At 61.1% G+C, this 20,891-nt stretch overlaps 1 protein-coding gene across 5 annotated transcripts in view; it reads right to left on the bottom strand.

The window, feature by feature from the left end:
- Nucleotides 1-20,891, bottom strand: part of LOC117649831 (ribosomal protein S6 kinase 2 beta-like) — a 37,708-nt gene that overhangs the window by 16,159 nt on the left and 658 nt on the right. The window contains exons 2-15 of one of the 5 annotated variants that reach the window (XM_034392952.1): nucleotides 20,012-20,055; nucleotides 15,380-15,421; nucleotides 7,371-7,667; nucleotides 7,204-7,285; nucleotides 6,945-7,105; nucleotides 6,741-6,847; nucleotides 6,442-6,619; nucleotides 6,195-6,360; nucleotides 5,950-6,111; nucleotides 5,749-5,873; nucleotides 5,536-5,664; nucleotides 5,338-5,427; nucleotides 5,086-5,244; nucleotides 4,766-5,004 (exon numbers count right to left, since the gene is read on the bottom strand). In XM_034392952.1, the coding sequence (XP_034248843.1) occupies nucleotides 4,766-5,004; nucleotides 5,086-5,244; nucleotides 5,338-5,427; nucleotides 5,536-5,664; nucleotides 5,749-5,873; nucleotides 5,950-6,111; nucleotides 6,195-6,360; nucleotides 6,442-6,619; nucleotides 6,741-6,847; nucleotides 6,945-7,105; nucleotides 7,204-7,285; nucleotides 7,371-7,667; nucleotides 15,380-15,421; nucleotides 20,012-20,055 (1,981 nt within the window). Of the gene's footprint in view, nucleotides 1-4,765; nucleotides 5,005-5,085; nucleotides 5,245-5,337; nucleotides 5,428-5,535; nucleotides 5,665-5,748; nucleotides 5,874-5,949; nucleotides 6,112-6,194; nucleotides 6,361-6,441; nucleotides 6,620-6,740; nucleotides 6,848-6,944; nucleotides 7,106-7,203; nucleotides 7,286-7,370; nucleotides 7,668-9,224; nucleotides 9,489-15,379; nucleotides 15,422-20,011; nucleotides 20,056-20,891 lie in introns of those variants that run through there. The other 4 variants (XM_034392954.1, XM_034392953.1, XM_034392957.1 and 1 more) reach the window with 4 other exon arrangements.

Genomic DNA, 20,891 nt, shown 5'->3' with positions numbered 1-20,891 from the left:
CAGCCAGAGCCCGGCCCGGCGGGCTGCTCGGCGCTGCCGACTGAGAGTCCATTTCGTCGCTCCGTCTCTCCCGCACTCAAGGGCCGTCCCTTTAGGTGCGAGAGAGGTGAAGCGATGAAAACGACTCTCGGTCTGCTGCTTCATATCGTGGCGAGAGGCCGGATGAACGTGCGGACGGGCGGTCCGAGTCGCTGCCTGGCGCTTCCTGGCGCTGCCCGTCAGCCCGTCAGGCCGTCGAGGTTATTTATCGAGTGCCCGACCCAACCCCCGCCCCCGCCAAGCTTGGCCCCGGTCAGGCTCCGCGCCCAGCCTCGGCCCAGGACCCGCCCAGCCCCGGCCGCTGCACTTCGGACACTACACTGCCTCCTCCCAGAACGGACATCCCCGGCACAATGTCGGGACGTGCCCCTGCCCCGCCGGCCCCGCCCCTCGACGGCCCCCGCTGCAGTCCTTGCCGTCGCCTCCCTGCAAAGTGGCGGGGCCGGGCATGCTTTGCGTGGGCGGCGCGGCGGCGGCGCGGGGCAGGGCAGGTGGGAAGGCGAAGGCTCCGGAGCGGCAGGGCCGGGCAGGGCGGCGGAGGCATCGCCAGGGAATAACTTTATGATTCCAGGCAGAGAGGCGGGGCGTGGCGGGGCGCGACCCGACGGCCGGCGAGACCGGAATACAAACCGTCGAAGCATCAAGCATCGCGTCGGCGTGTCCGGGCTGTCCGGGCGCGGCGCGTCCCGGCACGGCGCCCAGAGCCACTTTCCGCTTATCGCCCAGGGGCCGGGCCCTTGGCGAGGCCCTTGGTGGGGCCCTTGGCCGGGCCGGGCACCACCCTGGGGCCGTAAGCGCCACTCCCCCGCCGAGCGTCACAGGTCGTCGGGGGCCGTGAAACAAAAAGAGAGAAAAAAAAGTTGGCCGCGCGCGCGGGATTTGAACCCGAAACCACCGACGAGGGCCGGGGAAGGGGGGCGAGGCGGCTGCCGTCTTCTTTCAGCTTTTAACAAGTCGCAGTGCGGTGTCACGCTCCGGCGTCACCCCCTTGAGTCCACAAAGCGGCGGCCAGCCAGCCAGCCGCAGACGCCCTGGGCCACGGGGCACAGCCCAGGGCACAGCGGACTCGCCGCAATTTAAATTTTAAAAAGACGCCGCCGCTCCTCCTGTCCCCGGCCGGCTGCTCAACTTGCCGCTCCGAGAGGGCGAGGGCGAGGGCGAGGGCGAGGGCCAGGGCGAGGGCGAGGGCGAGGGCCAGTGTGTGGCCCGGGGAAGGAGAAAAGGGGCGGCAGCGGTCCGATTCGTGGGACGTGCCGCGCCACTTTCTTTTACTTTGAGGAGACCCTCCTCGAGGACGCTCCCATCCCAGAGAGTGGAGACGGTCCGCGCGAAGGTCCACGAGAAGGCCGCGCGGCGCCGCGGCCAACATGAAGTATTACCGCCATGTCTCCGCAGTGTCATCGCGAGCGGCGCGCGGGGCGGCTGGGGGCGGCCGCGGCCCAACGGCCCAGTGGAACGTGGTGGAACGGCCCCGCCGCCTGTCGAGCCCCGCTCCGCTGAATCACCAATCTTCAGGCGGCCCTGCCAAGAACGACCACCGCGACGGCGGACACGGCCACGTAAGACGTCACACCGCCGCCAGCTTGACGGGGTTTAGGTTGACAGTTCCGTGTCGTGCTTGCGGGAAGGGTGAAGTGGATAGAAACCTGGCAGGGCAGGCGGGGTCCAAACCGCTCCCATTTCGTTACGCAATGTGTGGCAACCCGTTGCGGGCCGGGCGGGCCGGGCCGGGACAGACCGGGTGGCGCCGTGCCGTCGTCCCCGCGATTCCACAGCCGGTTCGTTAGACAGGGAGGGCAGAGGACGGAAGGGCTGGCAGGGCCGCGGTGCCGTCGCCAAGCAAGGCCGGCCCTAGCCGGGCCCTAGCGGGGGCCCTAGCCCTCCCCACGAGAGGGCAAACGGCAACGCTGGCGACGTTGGTGGCGCTGGCAGCCAGCCTCACGGGTCCGCCCGCAGCCCGCACCCCGCCCAACCGAATCCCTGCCGAACTTGACGAAATCAGCGGGGCTTCCGATGGGACTGCATCCCTCCGCGTCCCCACCACCCCACCACCACCCGCAGGCCCGCAGGCCCGCCCCGACGCCCGCGCACCATTTTTCCCCGCCATTCGCACACGTTTGATTCCCGGGCCTTTCACTCCGACGCGCCTGTTTCCTCGCTGCAGACACAGACGTGGCCGACGTGGCCGCGGGAGCAAACTTCCCCGAAAGCGAACGGCAGAAAGGCTGAGGGGGCGCCCCCCAGTCCGATGTTGGCGCTGCCCGCCCAGTGGCGCGAGGGCGAGGTGGGCCGCTCCCTTGGCCGCTTGCGGAGCAGCGGAGCTCCGAGCGGAAGTGGCAAATCGACGGCCCTCATTTCATTTCCTCGCATCGCCTCGCCAGCCTTGCCAGCCTCGCCCTCTGACGTAGTCGGCCAAGTTGGCCAGGGCCTGCACGGCCAGGGCCTCCGCCGCCACCGCCGCGCTACATACAACGACCAGCCATTCCGTTCCGATGGCTGCACCGCGCACTGCGAGGCGCACTGCCAGCTACAACGAGTGCATCAGCCAGAGTGCTAGGCCTACGGCCAGGGGCGGTCGGCACGTAGCCTCGCCCGCAGCCTCCAGACTCATTCCGAGCTGTCACTCTCGCACTCCCGGGGCGTCCCGTATGAGTGCGAGAGAGAGAGCGACGAAAACGGCTTTCGGAACCAGCCTTGTGCTGCGCGGGCTGCATACAGACACGGCGCCATTACGCGGAATCCACGTCGAATCCACGTCCGCTTTGATGTGCTCTGCTTCACTTGGCGATCCCGGCCTGGCGGCCCCGCGGCCCCGCGGCCACTCAGTCAATTCCACCGTCGGGCTAAATGCAGCGCAAATGAGCAGCGGGCGGCGCTTTCATCAAATCAAACGCAGCACAGCCCCGCTTCACGGAAAACCCAATCCATGAGTGGAGCGGCACACAGTGGCTTCGCGGGGGCGGCGCAGACGAGTGAGTCAAGTCGCGGCAGTTCGCGGGAAAAATGGAAAAGTATGCCGCAAGTTTGAGACACATCAGGCCCTAACATATCCGCGCGCTGGCACGTCGTTCCGGAAAGCCGTGGGTGGCCCCGCCCCGCCCCGCCCCGCCCGTTCCCTTCCGTCCACGCCTCGCGAATACCCGATGAGGCGGCACGGCGGCGAGGCGGCACACGTGGGGGCGGGATGGGCCGTTCGCTCAATGGTGACGAATAGGGCGGTTGACCCTCTCGCCAGGCCCAGCGCGCCCACCGCGCCAGCAGCGTCAGCCCACACCGGCCACAGGTCATCGCCGCCAACACCTTCAGAGAAAACCAACACCGGCCGGGCCGCCCCGATGACCGCCACCCCCGCGGGGACGCAAGGACACGGCGCGGGTGGCGACATCTACCGGCAGCCCCGGCAGCTGCGGTGCGCGGCGGGGGACCGCCCTCGCCGCCCTCGTCGCGCGGAGTATGGCGGCAAGGCAGCGCGAGCGCCAGGCCAGGCGCCACCGCACCGCGACCACGGCGTTGCACGCTGCACGCTGCGCGGCGGGCCTGGCCAGCCACATCAAGGCGCCTGTCAGCACGCGGCCACCGCGGCCACGCCATCAAACGCCACCGCGCGTCCCCGAACCTGCAGCCTGCAGCGGCAGGCGGTAGGCGCGGGGGCGCAAGGCCACGGCCACGGCGGGCGACGCAGGGGGGCGCCCGGCCCCCGGTAGGACCCAAAGGCGTAGAGTCTCCGCAGCGCGGGGTATCCGCCGCGCGCCGGAGCTCCACCCGCGCTACCCCTTTCGCCAGAGCCGGCACGGGGCGAGCACTAAAGCGCGTTACGTCCGAACAGCCGCATAAACGCACGGCGGGCCTGCACTGGCCTGCATTGTGCCAGCATTAAACGGAACGGGCAATGTGGTCGAAAGGGCCGAGGCGGGGAAGCGGCGCGGGGGCGAAAGGCTGATTCCGAGAGCCGTTTTCGTCGCTCTGTCCTCCTCGCACCAAAGCGGGGCAGCCCGCGAGTGAGAGAGAGACAGAGCGACGAAAAAGACCCTCGGAATCAGCCTGCGGGGCGTGGGCGGATGCAGCCCCCCGATCCGCAACATGATGAAGAGGAAGACGACGTGCCGCAGCGAGACGCGAGGCGATAGTGCGGCACGTGACGTGACCTTTCGGCGAGGGTAGAGGGGGGTGGAGGGAAGCGACGGGACACACGACGGCACTCAGGGTGCTCAGCCGCCTCGCCAGGCAGACAGCCTAAATGGCGAGTGCGTCCCCCTGCGCCCTGCGTTTGTGGTTTGTGTTTGTGCCACTGCTTTGGAGGGCCTTTAACGACGGGTGCCGCGCCGCTTTGAACATCACCGGGCCGCATCACCAGCCCTGGAGCGCGTCGTCGAGAGGGTGCCGCATCGGCTGGCCTCCCCGAGAGAACACTCCGCCAGCCAAACAAGCCGGGAGATCAAAGGTGGCCTTCTCCAAGCACCCTGCCGCGCCTAGCCGCCTAGCGGGTCGCGCGCTCCCCCGGTCAAACTTTGCCACTCCACACCCCACTTCCTGCTGCAGCCGCCACGCCGAGAGTCGTTTTCGTCGCTCTGTCTCTCTCGCACGCATGGGGCGTCCCGTATAGGTGCGAGAGAGACAGAGCCACGAAAAAGACTCCCGGAAGGCGAGCGAAGGGCGCCGCCTCGTTCGGCCTACTTTTCCCTCCCCTTCTCCTTCTTCTCGGTGCACTCGCCAGCCTGCCACTTACCCGGCCAGCAGGATGAAGAGGATGACCCCCAGGGACCAGATGTCGCAGGCCTCGTCGTAGCCCTGCCGCTTGAGCACCTCGGGCGCCACGAAGTTGGCCGTGTAGCACGGCGTCATGAGCAGCCCGTTCTCGGCGCGCAGCTGCTTGGCGAAGCCGAAGTCGATGATGCGCAGCGACTCGGGCTGCATGCTCTCCGACTCGTACAGAATGTTGGAGGGCTTCAAGTCCCGATGCACCACCTGGACGGCAAACTCGTGCTCAGTCAAGTCACTGGGTACCGGAATCAAGGACGGAATGCGGGGTTTCGCGCAAGCACCTACCCCATTCTGATGCAGGTACTGGATGGCACCGACAAGGGTATTCAACACTGCAGCCGCCTCTCGCTCGGAGAATATTTTAAGTCCGACTATGCGTTCCACAAGTTCACCTCCACGCATGAGTTCCATCACTAAGTAGACTGAACGTTCATCTTCATAGACCTACGAAATTGCAACACAAAATTCAGTTTGAAGAAAAGAGAAGATTGAAATGAATAATTTACAAAAGCAAAACCTTAAAAATACATTACATACATCTCTTAAAGTTATAATATTAGGGTGTTGACCATATCTCAATAAAATTTCTACTTCTTCTTGGCAATCTCTTTTTGACTTATCTATTACCTGTAAAATAAATTACAACATGAAAAACTAGAAAGATTGATTCAAAAGAATTTAAAAAAACACCTTTTTAAAAATGTTCAACAGAAATTAAAGATAAAAAAAACATACCTTAACTGCATATTCTAGTCGAGATGTTCTATGAACACAGAGACGACAAATAGAAAAACTACCTCTGCCAATTTCTTCTCGAAGTTCATATTCGTCTGTGACTGAACTTCTTTTTACATACATTAATTGCTAAAAAAAACAAAATATACATCAAATTATCTTTTTAAATAACTTATACAAAAACAAAAAATCCAGGAGAGAAATGTTTATTACTTTTGATATTGATTCCATTGGTCTGTCTGTTGGAATTCCCTGCTCATCTAGTAGACATGGGGCTACAAAACTGAACCCACGGAACAGTTCATGAGCTGTTGCACTGGGAGGGAGACCAGGAGAATCTGTAAAATTAAGTAATATTTAATTGACATTCAGAGTCAAATTTCTAATAATGCTTGAAAACATGTTTACACATACCTTTAGGTGTTTTGGAAGTGAATTCACTGTCAAAGTATCGTGCATCTTCTGCTCTACAAACTGCAGGTTTGAAAGGGGGTAGTATTTCTTTTCTAGCAAGTTTGTCCCAATCAATAGTGGCAAAAAAGGAATGTGACTTCATTTCACAAATTCCATCAGGTCCTGTTGCCCAAAATATACATTATTATTGACTTAAGTAATACTTGAGATCATCTAGGTGGTACACAGAAATTTGGAGAAAGTACCTGCACCCAGTCTGTTGGCTGGATTTCTTTTGAACAGTACCCGTAATAATGACTGTGCCTCATCTGATAAAAATTGAGGCATTCCTAGTTTTGCTTTTAAGATTAGATTCATAGTTTCTTTTCTGTTGGGGCCTTGGAAAGGTAGTGCTCCAGTCAGCATTTCAAACTGAAAGCAAATGTTTCAGTGTTAGAGTTATGAGCAGATTTATGACAAAGCATACAAGGCAAACAAACTCTATTCACATACCATGACCACACCAAATGACCACCAATCAGCAGCAAAGGAATGTCCTTTCCGATTTACAACCTCTGGGGCCATATACTCAACAGTTCCACAGAAGGAGTATGCTTTCTGATCGTCTAACGGTTGCTTGCTGAGCCCAAAATCTGTTAAAGAAATATGTCCCTCGGAATCTAAGAGAATGCTGAAAACAGAAGATTGAGACAAAATAAAAATTTGCTCAAATTAGAACTAAAAACGTGGGCGAATTTCATTGTGCCAGAGGAGGAAGACACAAAAAAAAGATGCAAACGACATGGACGTACTTTTCTGGTTTAAGATCACGATATATGATACCAAGGCTGTGAATGTGGTCTAGCGCCAGCGCTAGCTCAGCCAGATAAAACTTGACATCTTCTTCAGTAAACATGACCTGAACGCAGTCAAGAAGCCACACCATTAAAAGGTTATCATCTCTTTTAAAAATATTAGCAGTAGTATTATTTTATCAGAGGAAGATCATTACTTACTTCTTTTGACAATCTTGTGAACAAGTCTCCACCTCTTAAGAAGTCCAATATTAAATAAAGCTTTCCTTCAGTTTGGAAGGCATAGTGAAGTCTGACAATAAATGGATGTCTAACATCGACAAGTATGTTACGTTCCATTTTTGTTCTGACTCGATCTCGAACTATAAAAATAAACAATAAGCAACTAATTACTGAACAGTTCTTTATTTTACTTTTTTGAGAGACAAGAAACAAACCTCGCACACACACTGATACTTACTTTTCAAAGTTGCCTTCTTTAATACTTTCATGGCGTAGAGGGTGCCTGCGTCCTTCCCGACCACCTTCCGGACCAGGAACACCTGTCAAACAGAAAACACGTCAAGCACTGGCTCCAGACGACGGCCCGAAAGCAGTGGTACTCCACACGCAGCACGCAGCACGCACCTTGCCGAACGACCCCTGGCCGAGCACCTTGAGCAGCTCGAACTGCGACGGGTCGGCCTTGTCGTGGCCCTCCTTGACCACCTCGCCGAGCTCGATCTCGTGGGTCTCGGACCCCGGCCGGGAGTGCATGTCGATGGCGTGCCCGTCCACCGCGTCCACCGCGTCCACGGCGGCGTCGCCATGGCCGAGGTCGTGCCCGAGGTCATGTCCAAGGCCGTGCCCGAGGCCGTGTCCGAGGTTGTGTCCGAGGCCGTGTCCCAGGCCGTGGACGTCAGCCTTGACGCCGCGGTTCACGTGCTGCAACACACAACAAAGGCGTTAGGGCTTCCCTTTTCAGGCGGGCGCCAGCTAGAGAGACCCTCCAGAGGGACTCTGCGTCTCTCTGGCCGACGGCGAGGCCCGGAGGGCTAGCCTGTGTGGTTGGTGCGGCAAGCCCTCGGGCAAGCCTGGGGGTGTAAGGGTGTAGTGCTGTAAGGGTGTAAGCTGGCTCTAACTACGGAGTGCATCAGGTGTTGCTCAACGGCGCTAGGCTGCGCGGGGCCGCTCTCTCTAGACGGCCAACTCCACGCTCCGTGTCCCCCCCCCCCTTGCGGCTTGCGGGCCAAACTAGGCAAACAACCAGAGCGATTTGCATCTGCCTAGTTTGGCAGGCAAGTCGGCCAGTCAGTCCGACCGGACGGCGATCGCTGCCGTTTCAATCGGGGGCTGCGCATGCTAATGCTGCGGGGCGGCGGCATCCCAGCCACTCTTCTCCTCGGGGAGGGAGGGTGCTTGGGGGGGGGGGGAGACCCTTCCAGAGCGCTCCAGCCCCTGCGCGCCGCACGCACACAGCGGTGCACAGCAGTTGAGGCGAGTTTGCGACGCTGCCGCCAGAGGGCGCCTGCCGGGCCCGCCACCCGCCACCGCCCGCGGGCAGGGCAAAGACGACACGGATGGCACGGCACGGCGAGGTAGGTGGGCGGGTAGCCGGGTACGGTGGGTGGCTAGGGTGGCCGTCGTGCCCTCGCTCTCCCAAGAGCTCCGCAACAAAACATAGGATCCGGTCCGAGCTCGGACACGATGACAGCGGCCGGCCGCAGGGGCCTCCCAGGGGAGGGGGGAGCGTCCATAATTGAGGTGGGGTCCCCGGACGGTCCACCCTCGGGCCTACCCGGACGGCGAGGAGGGACAGGTGAGCCCGGGGGGCGGACCACAAGTCCGGGACGACAGCGGTTAGCACTCGCCCACCAACAATGCGGTGCAAATTAGCGCAGACGGGCCCAAGCAAGCAGGCAAGCAGGCAAGCAAGCAACCGGGACCGAGCCTCCACTCCACTGCCACGGCCCGGCCGGGCCCGCATCCCCACGCCCTGCGCCGCAAAGCAACACCTGGCTAGAGCCCGCGGCACCCCGGGGCTAACTCGCTTTGCCAATTTCATTACTGGGGGTGGAAAGGAGAAAGGGGAAAGAAGAAGACAGCCACACAGAGGGAGAGAGACGGAGATAAAGAGGCGGAGAGAGAGACGGAGAGAGCGAGAGGTGTTCGAGGCCCCGGGGGAAAGGCGACGCTTGTCTATTTTTCATGGGAGCCATGCGCCATTTTTTAACGTTGGGAAAGAGGGAAAAAGCCGAGGCCGGCCGACGCCAACGTGACTTGCGAATCTTATTCGGCTGCCGTGTCGGGGTGAGGCGGGGCGGGGCGGGGCGGGGCGGGGCCGAGGGGTGGGCTGGGATCAATGACCCGCGACCTGTTGCCTCGCCCCCGCCCCGCGCGGCCCCGCCACCCTCGGGTCGGCGCCGGGTTCAAACCCGGCCGCAGGCGCCCTTTTTTCTCCGCCCCCGCCGTGGGCCCCGCCGTGGGCGCACTCTCCACTACCTTGGACACGACGAACTTGCGCATGGCGCGCACCCAGCGGCGCAGCAGCAGCGCGCCTCCCACGGTGTCCCGCATCTTGACGACCATTCGCACACCGCTCCAGTCCCAGTGTCCTCCGCTTTATTTTCTTGCTCCGACAGTTCCAAGCTTGTTCCAAGCGCGGCCCGCGGCGGCGGTCTGGGGGGTCTGCGGTCTCGGCCTGCCCAAGTCCAACTAATGCAGTTAGCGCGACAGTGCGGCGCGTGCGTCCAACTCGAGTGACGCGGAGTGACTGACACAACAGTCGCCTGCCCCGCCTCAGCCTTACAACACGGATGTTCTTCACCCCGCCCCGCCCCGCCGCGCCCCCAATCCCCAATCCGACGATATGCGTTTTGTTTTCTTTGGCCTGGCTGGTGCCGCGGCCGCGGCTGCCACCCAGTGACCCGGCCAGAGGCAGGGCGACGCGGCGACGCGGCGGCGACGTCACGTCTGGAAGGGGAAGGCCCCGTACTCCACTCTACACTACGGCCTATCGAGACGTGTGCCTATCGAGACGGATGATGAACGCGGCGGCGGGTCACCGATAAGCCCCCCTCCTCCGCCTCCTCCGCGCGCGCGGCCGGACGGCGGCCCGTGGCGTCGCGTGGCCGCGGCGTGGCGGCGCGCGGCGTCTGACGACACTCGCGGGGCGCATGTCGCCACCGCGGACCGGACGTCACATCCAAAAGTCGCAGACCGGCGCCGGTTCAAGGACGCGCTGCCGTGCGCCGTGCGCCCCGCGCGGCCCTACACCGCTAATCCCTCCGTTCCGCTCCGAGTGACGGCGAGCGCCGGCAAGCGGTCGCTTGTTTGCTCTTCATCTTCCTCGTCCTCGCCCAAAGTCAACACGGCGACGCGCAGCGCGCAGCGCACTGCACCGAGTCCGTCTCGGTCCAACTCCAATTAGCAGTGCAGGGGCACGGCCGGCACGGCCGGCACGGCCGGTACGGCGAGCGGACTGAACGGGCCGCCTCGCCGTATCGCGGACGTCTGCCGCGGCCCGGCGCCATCGGCCGACGCAGCAGTATCGGTTGATTGGCAACCAGAGGAATAATCCATCGATACACACACAGACACACCCACACACCCACGCCATCGGGATGAATAAAAAAGGGTCCACTGGGCGAAGCGCGCCCGGCCCGACCCCCTCACTGTATTTCCATCTGCACGCTTCCCACGCCACCGCCGCCAAAACATTCGACACCACGAACAAACGGGCCGCTCGGACGATGGTGGCGTGGCGCGGCGTGGCGGGCAGCCCCTGCTTCATTGCTCCCCGACGACCAGAGCAGCAGACTGATTCCGAGAGTCGTTTCCATCGCTCCGTCTCCCTCGCACTCGTGGGGCGTCCCGTGTAGGTGCGAGAGAGACCGCGACGAAAACGACCCTCAGTCTGCAGCAGGGCAGCAGGCCTCTATGCCGTCTAATCCTCTTTCAGCCTTCCCCCATTTCGGCACCCTTCAGCAGGCTGATTCCGAGCGGGGAGGTAGTCTCTCTCTCGCACCCTTGCGGGACTCGCCATGAGTGCGAGAGAGAGAGACACCCTTCCCCCCTGCTGCTCCCTCCCCTTTCTGGCTCGCCGGATGACAAAGGAGCCGCTCATCCTCTCCAGGGGCGGAAGGCAGGCACGGCACGGCACGGCACGGCACGGCACGGCAGGACGAAAAAAAAACAACAATCACTCCAACTTTTCGACTCCAATAATATCCGGCGGGACCGTTCGGCCGTTCGCCTACACTCGCCAAGCCAAACCAACGCGGCGTTCAAGGCCGTGCCATCCGCGCGATTCGCTCCGTCTCTCTCCCACCCGCAGGGAGAGCTCCACGAGCGCGACAGAGACAGGGCGACGAAACGACTCTTCTGAATCGCTCGGCAGTCAGTGGACCGCGAGGCCGCGAGGCCGCCAGGCGGGGAGGCAGCCCTCCGCTCCACACGGCGACGGCGGGTCCTGGTGGCGCTCGGCGGAGCTTGGCGGCGTGGAGCATCCCCTAGCCTAGCCGCCCCGCCGCCCCGCCCACAATCAAAGACGAGGCGCAGCCACGCCCCACGCGGCCCCACGCGGCCCCACGCGGCCCCACGACCACGGCGTGGGACGCAGAGACGCCTCAGGACGCTCGGTGGCGCCTAGAGGGGCTCCCCTCGCCTCCCGCAGGAGACAGATTCCGAGAGTCGTCTTCGTCGCTCTGTCTCTCTCGCACTCATAGGGCGTCCCGTGTAGGTTGCGAGAGAGAGAGAGACAGAGCGAAGAAGACGACTCTCGGAATCAGTCTGCAGACAGTGATGGGGACAGTAATGAGCGAAACGGCTCCGAGGGAGCGAGGGGGGAGTGGAGAAGAAGGACGAATGAAATTGAAGATCTGGTCGGGTCGTCCTACCACCACAAGAAGCTGAGCGGCGGCAATGGGCGACGACTCAATGGCCGTCCCCTCTCCCTCTCTCCGGTCGCCCCACCAGGCCCAGGGCGCAGGGCAGGGCGCAGGGCAGGGTGGCCATCAACGCCCGGCGGCGCACTGCTAATGAGTAATCGGCGAGTAATCAAGCCCCCTTCCCTGGGCAGACATCGTGCCAGGCGGACCGCTTGACATGCTTTCACACCATTTGACACGCCCGCCGGGCTGCAGGGCTGCAGGGCAGCGACGGCAGCGACAACGCGGACAAATGTATCGCTTTGCATTTTAAATCGAATTTCCATTCGCGTCGCTCCGTTGCTAGCAGGACGCTTGTGCGAAACCCGGTGAAACGTGCATGGTTGAAGCTATCCTACGCCAGGGCATGAAGGAGGGAGGTCTGCAAACCACCTCGGCCCTGAGGGGGATGGGATTTGCAACAAGCAGTAGTCCGAAACTCGATTGTGAATCGAGAGACATCCGTCTGGATTTGGACCACCTTGGCGACCAGGGAGGGCGTCATCTAGCTAGCCCAGCCCCCCCGCCGGCCTTGCGCGAGCGAGTCGCCAACTTTGCCAGTATCATGCCCCCGCCATTCCTTGGCCCCAGCCGTGGCTCCAGGCCGGCTGAATTAGGCGAGGCTACAATGGATGAATTATTGGGGCTCGCGCCAGCCCGTCCCGTCCGCCAGCGCGCCAGCCAGCCAACAGTAAACTCACTTTGTCTGAGGGGCAGGGCAAAGTTGGGCCCCCAGGCGGGCAGGGAGGCGGGCCGGCAGGATGAGTTCCCGTTCCCCTCCACGTGTCGTGCCGAGCGAGCCGCCGCGCCAAATCGATGAGGCCGCCGTTTTGCGCGACAACGCGCGAGGCGAGGGGTCAACCTGACACCGCCCTTGGCGAGCCTCGACGGCCTTTGCCCTCTTGGCGGCCCTTCCATTATTTTTAATCGCAGGTGCGTGCGCTGCGGTGAGGTGGGGCGCGGTGGGGCGCGGTGGGGCAGGTGGGGCGGGGGGGGGCGGGGGGGCGGGGCGACGCACACGCGCCGGGCCGCGCGCACCACTCGCCCTTGACCCAATTTGTTCCCTGGCTCCAATCGTGTCGATGACTTTTTGCGGCAGATGGCAGCAGCAGCCAATAGGGCGGGCAGCCAGGCAGACAGGCAGGCAGCGGCGGGGGAAGCGGGGGAACAACAACAACATCCGTCCCTGCGGCCGAACACGCCAATTACTACCCTGATCATCCCCCGGCGAGGCGCCACCAGGCGCGGCGCGCGGCCCTCGGCGTGGCCTTGGACCCGTCCCGTGGCCATCGCAAGGGGTATTGACAACGCATTCAAAGTTGTGACACGCCGCCGCCGCCAGGCCGGGGCGGGGCGGAGCGGAGCGGGATGGGGTGGCCGTCAAAGGCCGCCGCCAGAGGCCGCCGCCGTCAAAGCCACCCTTCCGACGGCGCGCGGCGCGTGGGCGAGAACGAGGACGAGGCGGCGGCGGAGCCAGAAGTGGACGACGACGCCGCCACCAAGGCCGCCGTCAAGGCCGCCGTCAAGGCCGCCGCCAGGGTCGCGGCCGCAAAATGAAAACCCTCCACGGCAGAGCGTTGCCGGCGGCGGCGCGTCGCCAAAGTCCAGAAAACAGGGCCAGTAATTGGCAGCCCCGACGCAAAGGCAGCCCCGCCGGGGCCCCGGGCGCCTCGCCGCGTCGCGGCCCCGTTGTCGGCAGCCAGCACATGCAATTACACTTGAAAGGGAAACTTGGGCGAGTTTCGGAAATCAATCAATCCAGTTCCCCCGCCAACACCCCGCCGCCTTTCGCCCGCCTTTCTCCCGAAAGCAAACTTTGCCATCAGACTCTGCCGCAAAATTTGGCGCGAGTGCGCACCGCGGCACCGCGCCACGGCCGGCAACAAGTAGTGCAGGGCAAAGCGCGTCCGAGAGGCGGTGCCGGCGGTGCGGCCGAAGGGCCGTGACGTCACCGCGCCACCCCCGCGCACGCCGAGCACGCCGTCGAGCACGTCGCGCGCTCATTACGCAGCGGAGACACGTTCGAAAAGGCCAATTTCGCCCCTCCAGCACCCTCGCGCCACCGCGCCGCCCCCGCCTCGCAGCGACAAAAAACAAGATGATGGAAGCAAAAGAGGTGAAAGGGGTGAAATAACGCACGGGCAGGAGATGAGTGCACGGGGACAAAGGGGGCACGTAGGGCGGCCCGGAACATGAGGCAAGCGAGGCAGACAGACAGGCGGACGGACAGACAGGCGGACGAACGGACTGTCCGACAGCGGACGGACATATGGACAGGCAGACAGCGGACGGACATACGGACAGGCAGACAGCGGACTGACGGCGGGCGGACAGAGCGCAGCGTCCTCCGGTGGGGCCCCGGCATCACCACCCGCGGGGCCTAAGGGAGGGGCCAGCCCGAGCAGAAACAGGGGGAGAGCGCACCCCTGTCCTTGGAGGGTTTTTCGCGTGCTTTTCTCTCAGGAGAGGTGCCTGCGTCTCACTAATATTAAAAGGGTGCGGAGAGACGCGCGGCAAAAGTAATGAGAACAAGATTGTCAAATAAGAAAGAAAGAAAGTAGGAGGGGGGCAGCGAGGGAAGAAAAATAACCTTCTCCGCCGCCGATGAGCACACGATCCCTTCAAGGCAGGAGACCAGCGGCGAGGGGCGGCGAGGCCTAGCGAGGCCAGGCGCGCGGAGGGTCGATCACAGGATCGGGTTCGGCCACGGGTAAAACAAGGCGGCGGAGGCAGAGGTAGAGACTTGACTGGCGGCGGGCATATTGCATCGGGGCAAGGCCTCCTCGGGACAGCGCGCGAATCTCATCGAGCTGTACCCGCCCCGCCCAACTGCACCCCCGGCCAGTGCTCAAATAGCCGGCCCCCCGGTGGTCACTTCACTCGGCCGCCGCGCCCGACCGGCCCAAATCTAAACTTAGCGTTTGCCCATTCCGGCCCGCGGGGCGCGGAGCGCGGGGCCCAACGCAATTACGCGCGGACAGTTTACGCAATGATAAAGTGAACCCGGGCCGCCGGGTTGCCGTCATCGGGTGCGGCGTCCTGGACGAGCCCGCCGACGAGCAGAGCAGGGCGGGGCCACTGCTGCCACTGCTGCATGGCCGCAGGGCCCGCAGGGGTTCTGCGTCGCCAGGCCGCAATATTTGATCCAAGTCCATTTCAAGTTTGGCCCGAGTCGCTCCGCCCCGGCCGGCGGCGGCGTGCGTGTGTTCGCGTTGGACTCGTGAAGCGTGTGCACTGCAAAACGGGGTGTAGTTTCACCGTGTGTCGGCACATCTGCAGGGCGACCCGCGAGGCCCCCGAGCCCCGCGAGGCTTCACAGCCAACGGGGATTTCGCAGTGGAACCGAAGAAGAAGAAGAAGAAGAAGCCTTGCTGCAGCCGCCGAGCCGCCAGAGCGAACTATCTGAGGAAGCCCGAAGCGGCAACCGGTGGCGGAAGGTGAGAGAATCACTGAAGGCCGAAACCAGGCAGGCCGGCCCGGTCCTCGGCCGCACAGTAACTCGCTCCACACGCGTCGAGCGCCGATAGAGAAAGAGAGAGCACACCGCAGCAAAAAGCAGCAAAAAGCAACGACGGGCTTATCAGCCTCCGTAACTGAGCAAGCAGGGAAAGTTAGTGGGCAAGCCATTAGCGAGGTCGGAGCGAGCGCAGAGGAAAAAGCCAAACACACACACGAGCGCACACCAGAATGTAAGGAAGAGAAAAACAAAACGCACACCAATGCTCTCACCTCAATGCTTTCATCCAGCACCATTTCCTCAGTGCTAGCAGACTGCAACAGACAAAACAACATCGTCAGTCCAACCTCGCAGCCCCCGCCCGCGGTGCGACTCTACGACGCGCGCGCCGACGACAACGTCGACACACACGCGCGCGCACGGCAGCGTCTACGGCCTACAAGCGTGCAGGGGAACTAACGGGACGTGAGGGGAGCGGCAACAATGGCAGGGGCAATTGGCGCATGTTTGGCCATGTGCGGTGCGGTGCGAGACAGTGTCTCGGTGCGCGGTGCGCGGCTCTGCACCGTCAAAGCCCAGTGGGTCGGATGGGATGGAGCCTCGGCTGGAGCCGCTGGAGCCGCTGGAGCCACCGGGGCCATGGAAACGGGAGACGAGCTTCTATTTCCAAAGCTTCGGCAAGATCGATTCCCAGCCCCACCGGAGTCCGGGGTGTCACACAGCGACTTGCTGGGGCTGCGCCCGGGTGTGTCTTCGCTCTCGGTCGCACTCACGGCGTGGAGCCGGGGCAGGTCCAGGGCCAGGGCCACGGCCACGGCTGGAGTGACAGAGGAGGGAGACGGACGCCACACGTCACGGCGCGACGCGAAGAGGGTTGCCGAGCGAGCGAGCGCCACAAAGAAAGCTTCCAAGAAAAACAGCCGCCGGCCAGAAGCCGCACACGCCGCCGGGCCGGGACAGCGCGCCACCGCCACCCTGGCCGCCGACCCACTCCCACCCCGACAACAAACCACAGGGCCGAACTCACCGCCCGGCCAAGCGGGCCCAAGTTGACACAAGAGGGCCCGAACAGGCACACCGCACAGTGGGCCAGAAGGCCGGCGCCGTCGGCCAAAACTCGAGACGCGTTTTGAGCTCCAGAATCGCTAAACAGGACTCGAACCAGACGTGTGACCCCACCAATGGATTCCTCGTTCGGATAGCAATCGTTGGAGACACGCGTTCGGTACGAGTCCCATTTAGCAACTCTGGAGCTCAAAACCCGGCCGGGATTTTGACCGCCTCCGCCGGTCTTCTGGCCCACTGTGGAGGGGCCGCGCGTAAACGTCGTCGTCCGGGGTGACGGGGGGCCGCCCTTAAATGGCACGCCCTTAAAAGCCGTCATCAGGGGTGACTGCTGCCCTTAACGCCCCCACTTGGCCTGCAGCAAGCGCGGCCTCGGTCCGGGGTGGCGGGGGCGACCTTTAATAGCGAGATAAAACCCAGCCGTTCCGTTCCCGCCTGCGCTCCGGGCCTCGGCCTCCGGGCCTCTCCGGGCCTCTCCGGGCCTCTCCGGGCCTCACCAGGCCGGCCCAGCTTCCACAAAGGACGAGAATCCATTTGCAGGGAGTGCCGGCCGCCCCACCGCCAGAACGCCAGCAGAGAACAGTGCGCCGCCAAAAGCGCACCCATCATCGCCATAGGCGCCATAGGCATCGCCGCCGCGGCCCTCGCCGTGCGTTTAGCGTTCGTTCGGCACGGCCGAGTTCAGCTCGAAAGGAGAAAGGAGGGGAAGCGCCCGGCGAGTAGGCCGACCCGCAGCACAGCCGTGCGTCGTATTGCCTACCCTGCAGGGGCTCTCCGCGCTCGTTTTGTTCCCGGTTTCTCTCCCCCCCCTCCCTTTCTCTTGCATTCGTGGAGCACCCCGCATGGGTGCGAGAGAGACAGCGCGACGAGCGCACCCCCTCGGAGTAAGCCAGCCGTGCTCCTGACGGAGCGGGAATGTGACATGAATGGAACGCAGCCTGGGTCGGGGGTCGACCGCGCGGAGGCGCGATCACTATCAGACAGACAGACAGACAGACAGACAGACAGACAGGTAGGTACTCAGCGCCAATTTAGGGGAAAGCCCGAAAAGGCAGAGCGGGTCGGAACGTCTCCATGGGGGATTGGCGCGCTACACTGGCACTGTGGCCCTGCGCCCTGCGGTCGGCGGCCGGCAGGGAACGAAACAACGTCCACGTTCACGGCAGTCTAGCTAGCAGTGGCCTGACCGGGTCTGGCAAGCAGGCATTCCGAGCTAAGCGATGGGTCCCGTCGGCCTACCTCCTCGCGCCCCATGAGTGCGAGAGAGACAGAGAGAGACCTCTCGCTCGGCTCGGAATCTGCCCTCTGGAACGCATGCAAGGCCCTGTGTGCATCCAAGCGTCGACGGGGGCCGGGCAAAGGCAAGCCAAGGCAATCCCGAGGCAAGCCAAGGGCGGATAACTCTCCCGGAGAGTGACATCCACGGCGCCCTGAAGAGGGACTGAGCGACAGACTCTATCTTGGACGCCAGCGAGGGCCGGGTTGACATCCTGTCCGTCGCTATCTCTGGCTATCGGGACACACGTCGCGATACCAAACACAGCCAGGTGTGCCAGAGCCGGCCAGAGCCCTCCGTGTCGACACAAGTCACAAAAAAATCCAATGAATACCCGGCACACGGGACGGGACCTTATTTCTCTTGGGTTTTTTCCTCGCGCGTCCCGCGTCCGCGGGGCCTTTCCACCCCAAGCGCTCGCACCTACAACACCCTCGACGGCGCGGCCAGGCACGGCGGTGTTTCGGAAGGTGGGGTGGCATTTCGACCGCTGCCCCCTGGCACCCCCTGGCACCCCCGGGTGGGCCCATAACGGGTCCACCAAGCGCCCACACAATGTACGCATTTGGCAGCCACCCGCTCCAGCGCCCTCCAGCGAGCTCCAGCGAGGCGAGGCGCCAAGCGCCAACCTGGCGCACGGCGCGCACACCGCATGGACTCAGAGGCAACTTCGCGCCGCACCTGCCCCAAAATTCCTCGCGTAATCCGATTTGTTGCCTTATCGGTGTGGAGCCACCCGTTGCTTCCCCCCACCCCAGGGGCCTCACTCCATCACGGCTGGCTAAGCCGGTCCGCAAGTTGGTACAAAGGCATGTCGCCCTGCAGGCCCTGCACCTGCCTCCCCCAAATAAAGGTGGCGGCCCCTCGCGGACGCACGGGCAAGGCCTTGGGTCGCCTCGGCCGGCCTCGGCCCTCGTCGACGACGCGGCACGGCGCGGCACGGGGCAGAGGCGCCCAGTGGATCTTCATTCGGAACAGAGCAACGTCGAGAAGCCCAGAGTGGAGTTCAGTCTCATTTCGAGCAGTGCTTTGTCGCCGTCGCTCTCCCACCCCACTGCGTAACGCCCCGTGGGTGCGAGCGAGAGCGATAGACAGAGCGGCCCCAGCCTGCGGTTTGTCGCTCTGCCTCCCTCGCACCCTTACGGAGAGCCCCACGAGTGCGGCAGAGAGAGAGAGCGACGAACTGACCCCGTGCGTCCGCGGCCAATTAACCCCAGTGCCCTTCCTCCCTGGCGGCCACCGCGGCGGGCCGAGGCCTCCCCAGCGGCAGCGCGATGCATCACCAGCAGCGGGACGCGCGACGCACACCACCGGCATTTCTTTCAAATGTCAAAGCGCGGCGGGACTACCCTGGACTAGCCCGCCAGCATGCAGGCCACGTCAGCCTTGGGAGCTTTTACGAGAGAAAAGAGGAGAGGGAAGGGGCGTTACGTTTAAATTTGCCACATTTCACCCGCCCCTCTATGTCTCCACTGCGCGCCACACGCGCTGCAATTAGACACTGTGGCACATGGGGGTCAAGAGGCAGCGGGGCAACAAGTCCTGCCCGGCCCCTGTCTCTCTCGCACCACGAGATGCCCCATGAGTGCTAGAGAGACGGAGCGACGAAAACGACTCTCGGAATCAGACCACGGCCCGCGTGCAGCCGCGTGGCTGTAGCGCGCCCACGACCACTACTCTCTAAAGTCCTTCCGAAAACTCTGTTGAAAGGTACAGTCAACGCCAGCGTCGCTTCAACCGGGCACACAGTGCGCGCGGGCCCCGTGCAGGTGGGCCGGGGGCCGGGGGCCGGGGAGCTCACGGTCCTCACACCCTTTTTTTATTGTTTTGAGTGTCTCACATGAGACGCGCAACGCCAGGTTAGGTTGTCGAGGAGCCCGGCAGAATCATTTTCGCGCGAGGTTGGGGGGGGGGGGGGGGCAAAAGGAACACATTTGCATAGACACGCCTTCTTAGCAGGAGGATTACCGTACAGCTCAAGGTGATGTAGCAAGCTATGTGCGAATGCGAATGACCACGTGCTTCGGAGAACAGCTAGATACAACAAGCAGTGTACTGGTCTAGAACACAATGCTCTTCAAGAGAAAGGAGGGTAGGGGGAAAATGAGCATAACTTAGTAAATCACATAGGCTTATTTCCATGCACGTGGAATACAGGATAGAGGAAGGAGGAGTTTAGATTGGTCTGCATGAGTACTTTGTCCTCTTGAACCTAACAAAAGCTCAAGCGATTGGCATATAACTTGATATAAACTCAACAACAAAAATAACTTTGCAAAAGTTGAAAGTGCAGTTAAGAGGTGTAAAGCACATAACAGAGACAAAACCAAGGTGAACAAACCCAGCATCTAAAGTAACTCCAACTCAGGGGGTAACAGAAAAAGAAGCTGAATAAACTTGTTCACAATTTCCCTAATTGTTGTTACATTGAGTGAGAAAAAGATTCATGTGAAGTAAAATAACCACCTAAGAGGATACATTATGAATACACATGCCGCACCCTCGCCTAAAAAAACAATTAATACTCATGCAGCCTGTCATATATCTGTGGCAGGGTACCTACAGAATCAATCCTTAGGCCAGATATAGACTTGGATACGCCATGGGCTGCAAAAACAAGGAATAACATTGTTCAAGATGAAAAGTAGCTAGCGACAAGTGACAAAAACTAATTGCCTTATAGATGCTATCAATATATTTTATATTTTACTTTGGCTGATTGGTCCAACAAAGGGAACAGCACACACACTTAGAGCCTTCCTCCTTCCTGCATTAAACCAGATCATCTTTAATGGCCACAACAGCAATAAGCGATAGTTTTAATCACCATCACAGCAGCTCTAAGAGCGTCTATCGAGAAAGATGCATATTTTATTAGTTGAAAATCAGGAAGAAAAATTTTAGCTACTGCATGAAATGGAAAGCTAATGAATCAAGCAACCATCTTATGTATCCTGCACAGATCCTACAGATCATTCTTAGGACTGCAATATTTGTCATATAATTGACACAAAAAAAATCCAAAAATTGTTGAAAAGTTACAAATTATTCTGTAGAACTAAGTTCTCATTTGCACACAATTATGATGGGTCACACAAAAAATTTCAACTGCTGTTAAACTTGTTTCCATTCAAATACATGCACAAAACAATGCATGCTTTCAATTTATCGTCAAATGGCATAACTGCACAAATCTTCATGCAATGTTCAAGCAATACATGAATACGATTTATCATTTATTGCATTTAAATTTCAGGGCAAACAAAATGAATGCTAACTGAAAGATTCTAGAATACAACCCATGAGTTTTAGGTAAAGTTTCAGTCAAACAGTGCAAAAGAATTTTGTACATTCTGCAACATTGGTTTGAGGATTGCTTAACGTGTATCAGCTTGTCCTGAATCTGATTACCTCTTTGTGATATTAAGACATTAAAAGAATAA

Source organism: Thrips palmi, unplaced genomic scaffold (genome assembly GCF_012932325.1).
Source record: "Thrips palmi isolate BJ-2018 unplaced genomic scaffold, TpBJ-2018v1 HiC_scaffold_4, whole genome shotgun sequence".
Classification (NCBI taxonomy): domain Eukaryota; kingdom Metazoa; phylum Arthropoda; class Insecta; order Thysanoptera; family Thripidae; genus Thrips; species Thrips palmi.
The sequence above is the reverse complement of the archived record's forward strand: the minus strand, read 5'-3'. Positions and strand labels throughout refer to the sequence as shown.